The following is a 12,068-nucleotide window of genomic DNA, read 5'->3' as shown; positions in this document are numbered from 1 at the left end:
AAATGTAACCAAAGAATTTCCAGTGTAAAATATCCCACTCTGATGTGCTACAGTTTGCAGTCTGTATCATTTGTCCTCTCAGCTCCCTCACGTGGCATGAGTTTGATTAGACTAGAGCTGCTATGGGCCACTGTATTAATAGAAGCTGAGCACCAGCATGAACTCTGTAGTTTTGGGAAAACCAAGCGATCACCTGAAGGCGTAGTGAATGTTGAGTGGCTGCGCTCAACACTGACACATTTTGTCAGCAGGTAACATGCTACGACTGCTGATTCCTCCTCCGTATGTGTGTAGGTGCAGAGCGTAACTCGAGGGAGAGGGAGAGGAACAGCACCCTGACTGTCCCAGAGCAGCAGAGACTGGCCCAGCACCGCTCCAGATCTGTGTCCCCTCACCGTGAGGACATAACAAGGGCCCGCTCCCGCCCTGCACACGTCCCCATGCAGAGGTAGCTGCAGTTTCTGTATCACGCAGTGATTCCTAAACTAGTCTCACGTAGCCATACATCGGAATCACGTTGTTGTCACGCTGCCTGGTTCTCGAGGAGACTACACCCACACACATCTGCATTCTTCTTTCTCTCTCTCTCTCTCTCTCTCTCTCTCTCTCTCTCTCTCTCTCTCTCTCTCTCTCTCTCTCTCTCTCGCTTTCTCTCTCTCTCTCTCTTTCTCTCTATCTCTATCTCTAGTGCCTTGCGAAAGTATTCACCCCCTTGGCATTTTTCCTATTTTGTTGCCTTAAAACCTGGTATTAAAATACATTTTTGGGGGGTTTGTATCATTTGATTTACACAACATGCCTACCACTTTGAGGATGCAAAATATTTTTTCTTGTGAAACAAACAAGAAATTAGACAAAAAAACTGAAAACTTGAGCGTGCATAACTATTCATCCCCACAAAGTCAATACTTTGTAGAGCCACCTTTTGCAGCAATTACAGCTGCAAGTCTCTTGGGATATGTCTCTATAAGCTTGGCACATCTAGCCACTAGGATTTTTGCCCATTCTTCAAGGCAAAACTGCTCCAGCACTTTCAAGTTGGATGGGTTCCTGCTGGTGTACAGCAATCGTTAAATCATACCACAGATTATCAATTGGATTGAGGTCTGGGCTTTGCCATTCCAAGACATTTAAATGTTTCCCCTTAAACCACTCAAGTGTTACTTTAGCAGTATGCTTAGGGTCATTGTCCTGCTGGAAGGTGAACCTCCACCCCAGTCTCAAATCTCTGGAAGATTGAAACATTCCTTCAAGAATTTCCCTGTATTTAGCGCCATCCATCATTCCTTCAATTCTGACCAGTTTCCCAGTCCCTGCTGATGAAAAACATCCCCACGGCATGATGCTGCAACCACCATGCTTCACTGTGGGAATAGGGTTCTCGGGGTGATGAGAGGTGTTGGGTTTGTGCCAGACATACCTTGATGGCCAAAAAGCTACATTTTGGTCTCATCTGGCCAGAGTACCTTCTTTCATATGTTTGGGGAGTCTCCCACATGCCTTTTGGCAAACACCAAACAGTGTTTGCTTATTTTTTTCTTTAAGCAATGGTTTTTTTCTGGCCACTCTTCCGTAAAGCCCAGCTCTGTGGAATATACTGCTTAAAGTGGTCCTATGGACAGATACTCCAATCTCCGCTGTGGAGCTTTGCAGCTCCTTCAGGGTTATATTTGGTCTCTTTGTTGCCTCTCTGATTAATACCCTCCTTGCCTGGTCTGTGACTTTTGGTGGCCGGCCCTCTCTTGGCAGGTTTGTTGTGGTGCCATATTCTTTCCATTTTTTAATAATGTATTTAATGGTGTTCGGTGGAAAGTTTCGGATATTTTTTTAAACCCAACCCTGATCTGTACTTCTCCACAACTTTGTCCCTGACCTGTTTGGAGAGCTCGTTGGTCTTCATGGTGCTGCTGGCTTGGTGATGCCCCTTGCTTAGTGGTGTTGCAGACTCTGGGGTCTTTCAAAACAGGTGTATATATACTGAGATCACGTGACAGATCATGTGACACTTAGATTGCACACAGGTGGACTTTTTTCAATTAATTATGTGACTTCTGAAGGTAATTGGTTGCGCACCAGATCTTATTTTTGGGCTTCATAGCAAAGGGGGTGAATACATATGCACGCACCACTTTTCATTTTTTAGAATTTTTTGAAACAAGTAATTTTTTTCACTTCACCAATTTTGACTATTTTGTGTATGTCCATTACATGGAATCCAAATAAAAATCCATTTAAATTACAGGTTGTAATGCAACAAAATAGGAAAAACGCCAAGGGGGTGAATACTTTTGCAATGCACTGTATATATACAGTACCAGTTTGGACACAGCTGCTCATTCAAGGGTTTTTCTTTATTTGTACTATTTTCTACATTGTAGAATAATAGTGAAGACATCAAAACTATGAAATAACACATATGGAATCATGTAGTAACCAAAAAAGTGTTAAACAAATCAAAATATATTTTACATTTGATATTCTTCAAAGTAGCCACTCTTTGCATTGATGACAGCTTTACACACTCTTGGCATTCTCTCGACCAGCTTCATGAGGTAGTCACCTGGAATCCATTTCAATTAACAGGTGTGCCTTGTTAAAAGTTATCTTGTGGAATTTCTATCCTTCTAAATGTGTTTGAGCCAATCAGTTGTGTTGTAACAAGGTAGGGGTGGTATACAGAAGATAGCCCTATTTGGTAAAATGCCAAGTCCATATTATGACAAGAACAGCTCAAATAAGCAAAGAGAAACGGCAGTTCATCATTACTTTAAGACATGAATGTAACGGTAGTCGTCATATTCCTCCTCCTCGGACGAGGAGAGGCGAGAAGGATCGGACCAATACGCGGAGTGGTTAGTGTTCATGATGAATGATTTATTATAACGGAAAAACTGAACAACACAAAACAAATAAACGAAGTGCAGAAAACAGATACAGTACCGTGTGGTGAAAAACACAAACATGGAAACAAACACCCACAAAAACACACGTGAAACCCAGGCTGCCTAAGTATGATTCTCAATCAGGGACAACGATTGACAGCTGCCTCTGATTGAGAATCATACCAGGCCAAACACAAAAATCCCAACATAGAAAATCAACCATAGACAAACCCACCCAACTCACGCCCTGACCAACTAAAATAAATACAAGACAAAGGAAAACAGGTCAGGAACGTGACAATGAAGGTCAGTCAATCCGGAAAAACCATCAAGCGATATGATGAAACTGGCTCTCATGAGGACCGCCACAGGAAAGGAAGGCCCAGAGTTACCTCTGCTGCAGAGTATAAGTTCATTAGAGTTACCAGCCTCAAAAATTGTAGCTCAAATAAATGCTTCACAGAGTTCAAGTAACAGACACATCTCAACATCAACTGTTCGGAGGAGACTGCGTGGATCAGGCCTTCATGGTCGAATTGCTGCAAAGAAACCACTACTAAAGGACACCAATAAGAAGAAGGGACTTGCTTGGGCCAAGAAACACGAGTAATGGACATTAGACCGGTGGAAATCTGTCCTTTGGTCTGATGAGTCCAAATTTCAGATTTTTGGTTCCAACCGCCGTGTTTTTGTCAGACGCAGGGTAGGTGAACGGATGATCTCCGCTTGTTTGGTTCCCACATGAAGCATGGAGGAGGAGGTGTGATGGTGTGGGGGTGCTTTGCTGGTGACACTGTTAGTGATTTATTTAGAATTCATGGCACACTTAACCAGCATGGCTACCACAGCATTCTGCAGCGATACGCCATCCCATTTAGTTTGCGCTTAGTAGGACTATCATTTGTTTTTCAAAAGGACAATGACCCAACACACCTCCAGGCTGTGTAAGGGCTATTTGAGAATGATGGAATGCTGCATCAGATGACCTGGCCTCCACAATCACCCAAACTCAAACCAAATTAGATGGTTTGGGATGAGTTGGACAACACAGGGAAGAAAAAGCAGCCAACAAGTGCTCAGCATAAGTGGGAACTCCGTCAAGACGGTTGGAAAAGCATTCCTCATGAAGTTGGTTGAGAGAATGCCATAAGTGTGCAAAGCTGTCATCAAGGCAAAGGGTGGCTACTTTGAAGAATCCAACATTTAAAATATATTTTGATTTGTTTAACACTTTTTTGGTTATTGGGTGATTCCATATTTGCTATTTCAAAGTTTTCATGTCTTCACTACTATTCATATTCATTCATACCCCCAGGATGACTCTTCAGCACACTCTAGTGGCTCAAATCAATTACCTTTTATGTCCACACTATGACAAAACCAACGTTATTAGCGAAATGTTATCACAGTAACACTCTGTAACCAAAACCTCAGTAACACTCCTCTCTATGTCCTACAGGAGTCTGGATGAGATCCATCAGAACCGCCACCACTCCTGCTCCCCCGCTCGTTACCATGACTCCCACGGGGAGCACCGCTCCGGGGACTCGGACTACGAGTACTCCGAGGACAGGTAACATCACCCAGACAGTGGTGGCTGGTGGCCTTTGTTTATTAGGGAGGAGGTTAGACGTTAGATGCTGTAGGTACTGTATCAGGGAGTTTAGGATTACAGCCGGTCTGAGAATAGTTTGGTGACTTATGGCAGGGAGAGAGTGTGTGCAGGTTATGCAGTGAAGTTTCAGTGTTTGTGTACAATATGGATATACTTTGGAGTATCTTATTTGAGTAGAGCTTTGAGTTCAATATAGGAGTTGATGCCAACATGGTTTCCTCCTTATTATGTTCATTTGCAATGAAATACCTGTAGAAGTACAGTATTCCTATATGCACAATTATTTCAAAGTGGTTGACCACTAGCTTTTTAATTTTGAGGTTGAAAGTGTCAGATACTCCAAGGACAAGTGGAATAGCAGGCTACATTAGTACTGTTCTATACTAATAATTACTAATACGACTAACAGTCTAATGCAAAAGCCTCTTACTAAAAGTTTAGTATCATATTTATTATTATTGATGCTGAATCAAAATTATGATTTCATGATTTCTTCTCATTCATTTCTCATGAGCGGGTTTGTCTGATTTGACCATCCTCTTACGTTGTTGTTTTTGATTGGTTGTTCGGTTCACCCATCGCCATGGCAATCACAGTGAGGTCCTCGAGATGCACAGGTCTATCCGAGGCGGGAGTGCCGAGTGCCTGCACACAAACAGGTAAACAAAAACAACAACAACCAAAAAGCCAGAGACGTGACTGTTATCGTCCCTACCCACCATCTTTCTTCTATTATATTACCCATCGTTCTTTGCATTGTCATTCAATGTTAACAACTCCATTTTAACTTGGTCAGTGATACTACAGTCTATGGTTGTGATAAAGAAAGTGTATGTTATGTATCATGTGGCAATATTTTTGTTTAGTATAATGTGTTCCTATTCCATGTACTGCATCAATGTTCGCTTTTGTCTACCCGCATAGAAAGTGGACAATGTGAAAGTCATCTTTGTAATGTATTCAGCTTTATATAGTTTTAGAATATTGATGAATTCGTTCCAGACACAAAGGGACTTATTTTGTTCACCCGAGAGGCCAAAAATAGTACCACACACTCTCCATGACACCACAAAAACATTGAGTTTATATTGGTTTTAAACAGATTATAATAGATTACAGAATAGCTCTATCGTTTACCTCAGAATAGTATGAAAATCTCTCTTGGTGAATTACATTTTTTGTCTGAACATTTTATCTACAGCAGATTAATGTTATTTTTGCCTGGACGTTTTATTTATACAATTGTATTGTTTTTTCCCCTCTTCTGTTTTTTTCCCCCTGAATCAATGCACGGTCTACACTCAAATAACTACACAGGGGTGTAGCTAAGTCGAGCAATACACTACCACCCAAAATGCCCCTATTAGTCAATGGTATACACAAGGACATATACAGGTAAGAGAGTAGAATAAGAAAACCCTGCTCTCTTTCCTTTTACTCTTCCCCAAAACCTCAACTCAACGTTGGCATTTTGTGGCTTATGATGTTGTATCAACGTTCTCTCAACGTAATTGATTCCCCACTCCGACTCCTAACAGAGCTTTACAGATCCGATGTGGTACCACTCTCCGAGGGTGTCTCAGGGGGAGTTGGGATATGCAAAAAACATATTTCCAATCGGACAAATATAAGCATCCACCAAATTATTATTTATTATAATATGATGACCCTGGACCAGATCTGTTACAGTAGTGCTATAGTAGTACTTCACTGTATATTTTAATACTATAATCCTATGTACTGTCCTATATACAGTAGATATATTATATGCTTGGTTTCCCCATGCTATAATGCTTTGACACGTGCAATTTAAAATCTGTTTAGATGGATTTATATCATCAGTATTACATTTAATCTCCATACATATAATGGACGGCAGGACAATCCCCCATCCCTACTTTCACTGTGTTCTCTGTGGTCGTCTATGTCTCGGGCCTCCATCAGACAATCCCCCATCACTACACAGTAGTTGGCGAGAGGAAATACTGAGAATGGGGATTAGGATGGAGTAGATGTGATATTCTGATGTCAAATCTGGATATTCCTCCTCCATGTCTCAAGCTCCAGGGATGTCCATTGGACATTTTTATTGCTTTGCTGTTTTTATATGGTTTGTTTGTTCACTTCAGTGCCGTTGTTGAGTTTCCTTGCACATCTTTATCATTGTTCATTATTTGGCCTCGCATTCCTTTGCATGCATGTCAAATCGATTTTTTTCCCCCCTTTCTTGCATGCGTCTATACCATCTCCCACGGATTCACACGCGTGTAGCAACACCCTCCCTGCATGCCTAAAGAGCAAGCCTCCCCGGGGGCATCAGGGAGGGGGCGGTCCCGCCGCCCGTAGCGTCCTCACGCACCGGGTGCTCAGGTTCACTGATGAGGTCACCGTTAGGTAAGAAACCCATTACCCCGAACAGACGCCCTACTCGCTCCCTTCGTCCTCTGCCCTCCCACCCCCAACGGACTTCACCTCTCCACCCCAACCCCACGGATGACCCTCTCCCGCCGCCCAAAAGGCCTGCCTTTGCACTCCACCGTCCATCCCTTTGTGAGTGATCGAATGCTCATCCTTAACCTCAACTTGTGTAAGACCACAGGACACACAACAGGGTTGACTGTATTAAACAATGAACAACTAAGTCCTTATTGGCACACTGCAAACCACAGCATACATTGGGGCTCTGTGTCATGCGAGGCAGGCGATGCCAGTTGGACATCTTTTCCAGTGTTGTGTTGACATCCATGGCCCCAACAAAGACCATGACATGACAAATGACAAGGTCCTCGAGCTGTAGTAGGCTCCCTGCCAGAGAGAAGGGAGAGAGAAAGAGATTGTGTGTGTGTGATAGAGAGAGTATCTGTGCTGTAGTATGTCTGCTCACGCAAATTTCACCCAGTCCACTCTCCTCTTCCACCAAGAGCAAGTTCCCATGGCAACGCTCCAACCTTCCCATCAGGTGGACTGACTGTACAGTATGGCCGCAAAGGACCGCTATTGTAATGAATGGAGGTTTACAAGCCCCCTTATAAGTTTGTTCTGTATCTAATGTTTGTTCCTTCTTTTCTTTCTGTCTCTCGTTTCCCCCTCCCACCTCTATTTGCAATTCCTTCCTTCTGTCTTGGACTCTTTATTTCCCTCGATTCTCTCTCTCTTTCTTTGTTTTTTTCTCACCACCATTCCTTCTCTCTGTCTTGCACGCGTCCTTTCACTCTGTCCCGCCTCTTCCTCTTTTCCCTTCCTTCTCTTCCCTCTGTGCTACTGTAGTGATCTGCAGCCCAGTCTGGACCGGGTGAGGAGTGCCAGCACCACCTGCCTCAGACCTGACACCAACCTCCACTCTCCTGATAAAGACAGGTACACACACACCAACCTCCACTCTCCTGATAAAGACAGGTACACACACACCAACCTCCACTCTCCTGATAAAGACAGGTACACACACACCAACCTCCACTCTCCTGATAAAGACAGGTACACACACACCAACCTCCACTCTCCTGATGAAGACAGGTACACACACACCAACCTCCACTCTCCTGATAAAGACAGGTACACACACACCAACCTCCACTGTCCTGATAAAGACAGGTACACACACACCAACCTCCACTCTCCTGATAGAGACAGGTACACACACACCAACTTCCACTCTCCTGATAAAGACAGGTACACACACACCAACCTCCACTCTCCTGATAAAGACAGGTAAACACACACACCAACCTCCACTCTCCTGATAAAGAAAGGTACACACACACCAACCTCCACTCTCCTGATAAAGACAGGTACACACACACCAACCTCCACTCTCCTGATAAAGACAGGTACACACACACCAACTTCCACTCTCCTGATAAAGACAGGTACACACACACCAACCTCCACTCTCCTGATAAAGACAGGTACACACACACCAACCTCCACTCTCCTGATAAAGACAGGTACACACACACCAACCTCCACTCTCCTGATAAAGACAGGTACACACACACCAACCTCCACTCTCCTGATAGAGACAGGTACACACACACCAACCTCCACTCTCCTGATAGAGACAGGTACACACACACCAACATCCCCTCTCCTGATAGAGACAGGTACACACACACCAACCTCCACTCTCCTGATAAAGACAGGTACACACACACCAACATCCCCTCTCCTGATAGAGACAGGTACACACACACCAACTTCCACTCTCCTGATAGAGACAGGTACACACACACACCAACCTCCACTCTCCTGATAGAGACAGGTACACACACACCAACCTCCACTCTCCTGATAGAGACAGGTACACACACACCAACTTCCACTCTCCTGATAGAGACAGGTACACACACACCAACCTCCACTCTCCTGATAGAGACAGGTACACACACACCAACTTCCACTCTCCTGATGAAGACAGGTACACACACACCAACCTCCACTCTCCTGATAAAGACAGGTACACACACACCAACCTCCACTCTCCTGATAAAGACAGGTACACACACACCAACATCCACTCTCCTGATAAAGACAGGTACACACACACCAACCTCCACTCTCCTGATAGAGACAGGTACACACACACCAACATCCCCTCTCCTGATAGAGACAGGTACACACACACACCAACTTCCACTCTCCTGATAGAGACAGGTACACACAAACCAACCTCCACTCTCCTGATAGAGACAGGTACACACACACCAACCTCCACTCTCCTGATAGAGACAGGTACACACACACACCAACTTCCACTCTCCTGATAGAGACAGGTACACACAAACCAACCTCCACTCTCCTGATAGAGACAGGTACACACACACCAACTTCCACTCTCCTGATAGAGACAGGTACACACACACCAACCTCCACTCTCCTGATAGAGACAGGTACACACACACCAACCTCCACTCTCCTGATAAAGACAGGTACACACACACCAACTTCCACTCTCCTGATAGAGACAGGTACACACACACACCAACCTCCACTCTCCTGATAAAGACAGGTACACACACACCAACCTCCACTCTCCTGATAAAGACAGGTACACACACACCAACCTCCCCTCTCCTGATAGAGACAGGTACACACACACCAACTTCCACTCTCCTGATAAAGACAGGTACACACACACCAACCTCCACTCTCCTGATAAAGACAGGTACACACACACCAACCTCCACTCTCCTGATAAAGACAGGTACACACACATATCCTCCTCTATAGGAGATAACCTACTGCACCTCCTTTTCTAGGTTTACAATGTTTATTTAGTAGTTGAACTTTCTTTATTCTCTCAAATACTGCAAAACAAAACTATCATTTGAGTGTTCTATTCTCCCAGAGTATACCAATACGTTGAATCAACAAAGATTCAACATCACTTCCCCCGTTCTTATCATGCATGTTATCTATCAATTTTGTTCACCACTAGCTCCTCAGTGTATATTGAGAGGTGCTGAGCAACACAGTGACTACACAATAACAGCTCTTTCACATTGACCTGCACAATAATTCACACCTACTGTCACTGAGTGTTTTGGCCAGCAGAGGCATTCTAGTTGCCAGGGAATCCCAATGCTTTTCGCTCGTTCTAAACTAACATGAACCCACCCACTCACTGTGTCCCTCTCCCTGTTTCCTCACCTGGGGGTTGCTTCCCCCCACCACACCTCCAGATGCTCCAACTCTCTGCCCCGCAGACAGCCCACAAGCCCCAGGATTTTAGTAGAGCAGGCCTCCCCAGAGGAAGAAAGGTACTGGGTACCGATCTAGATCTACCCTTACCTCCCAGGACCCAAGCTGCAGTCCTGCTACTGTACTTGCTTAGCACTGCGTGGCTACTATAGTTTTCCTCTAACCATAAGCCTAACCCTTGCGCTAGCCCTGCCCTAAACCTAACCCTGCACTTTATAGCTTTCCTAGATGTTCTAGATTACAGTGTAAACTGGTGGGTTGTTGTAACGCTGTAGTTACTGCTCCTCTTGCTGCTTCACCTTACTGACCTGCACCTGACTTGCTGCTTCCTCTGCTACACACCTGACTTCCTGCTTCCTCTGCTACACATCGGACTTCCTGCTTCCTCTGCTACACATCTGACTTCCTACTTCCTCTGCTACACACCTGACTTCCTGCTTCCTCTGCTACACATCTGACTTCCGCGTGCTCCGTTGTCATGGTGTTCTGATGTTTCTGTTCCGAACAGTTGGTAGCAAGCAATGTAGTAGTGCAATATAGTAGTCTAAAATGTTGCATCCACATTTTTTTTTTAAACAAAATCATTTCAGCCAAAGCATCTCTTTTATTTGAAATAAAACACCAGCTGACCACGCATTCAAGATTCGTCTTTAGTTTTGTTTCACCATCGGGTTACCCATCCTCCATTTTGTCTTCTTGTCATGTCCTCCATGTCACAGGCAGTCAGGGAGCCTGGGCAGACCTAACAGTCAGAGAGGTGACAGCAAGAAAGGCCTGGAGGCTGACAGGTAAGGTCATTCTTTCATTCACCCCATCCCTCTCATACACCCCCATTCATCCTGTTCTCTATCTGGATGGAGATCATCGCTCTTCAAATCTGGAACGTGTTGATGTCTGATGTCAATCTGAATTGTTACAAATTGTGACTTTGCTTTGAATGCAATTTAGCAGCACAGCAAAACCTTTTCTAAATGAGCGTTGTTAAGGTGTTCTGTCAGTAGACCCATAGCCCTAGCTCTGTGTTTTCTTGAATTGTTATGTCCTTCATTTATTGTGTTCTGGTTCATTGTGGGCCATAAGGTCCTTCATTGTGTTGTATATGATTTACATTGTGGGCCATAAGGTCCTTCATTATGTTGTATATGATTTACATTGTGGGCCATAAGGTCCTTCATTGTGTTGTATATGATTTACATTGTGGGCCATAAGGTCCTTCATTATGTTGTATATGATTTACATTGTGGGCCATAAGGTCCTTCATTATGTTGAATATGATTTACATTGTGGGCCATAAGGTCCTTCATTATGTTGAATATGATTTACATTGTGGGCCATAAGGTCCTTCATTATGTTGTATATGATTTACATTGTGGGCCTTACGGTCCTTCATTATGTTGTATATGATTTACATTGTGGGCCATAAGGTCCTTCATTATGTTGTATATGATTTACATTGTGGGCCATAAGGTCCTTCATTATGTTGTATATGATTTACATTGTGGGCCATACGGTCCTTCATTATGTTGAATATGATTTACATTGTGGGCCATAAGGTCCTTCATTATGTTTCATATGATTTACATTGTGGGCCTTACGGTCCTTCATTATGTTGTATATGATTTACATTGTGGGCCATAAGGTCCTTCATTATGTTGAATATGATTTACATTGTGGGCCATAAGGTCCTTCATTATGTTGAATATGATTTACATTGTGGGCCATAAAGGCCTTCATTATGTTGTATATGATTTACATTGTGGGCCATAAGGTCCTTCATTATGTTGTATATGATTTACATTGTGGGCCATAAGGTCCTTCATTATGTTGTATATGATTTACATTGTGGGCCATAAGGTCCTTCATTATGTTGTATA

The 12,068-nt window shown here is 43.8% G+C and overlaps 1 protein-coding gene across 9 annotated transcripts in view; it reads left to right on the top strand.

Moving 5' to 3' along the window:
- The window catches only part of LOC139567757 (regulating synaptic membrane exocytosis protein 1-like), a 106,626-nt gene that overhangs the window by 72,753 nt on the left and 21,805 nt on the right, over positions 1-12,068 (top strand). For 4 of the 9 annotated variants that reach the window (XM_071389231.1, XM_071389232.1, XM_071389234.1 and 1 more), the window contains 6 exons: positions 295-448; positions 4,342-4,455; positions 5,094-5,156; positions 7,765-7,854; positions 10,176-10,253; positions 10,914-10,982. In XM_071389231.1, coding sequence (XP_071245332.1) covers positions 295-448; positions 4,342-4,455; positions 5,094-5,156; positions 7,765-7,854; positions 10,176-10,253; positions 10,914-10,982 — 568 coding nt within the window. The remainder of the gene's footprint in view (positions 1-294; positions 449-4,341; positions 4,456-5,093; positions 5,157-7,764; positions 7,855-10,175; positions 10,254-10,913; positions 10,983-12,068) is intronic. The other 5 variants (XM_071389236.1, XM_071389237.1, XM_071389238.1 and 2 more) reach the window with 5 other exon arrangements.

This window comes from Salvelinus alpinus, chromosome 2, assembly GCF_045679555.1.
Source record: "Salvelinus alpinus chromosome 2, SLU_Salpinus.1, whole genome shotgun sequence".
Classification (NCBI taxonomy): domain Eukaryota; kingdom Metazoa; phylum Chordata; class Actinopteri; order Salmoniformes; family Salmonidae; genus Salvelinus; species Salvelinus alpinus.
This window is presented reverse-complemented; position numbering and strand designations above follow the sequence as displayed.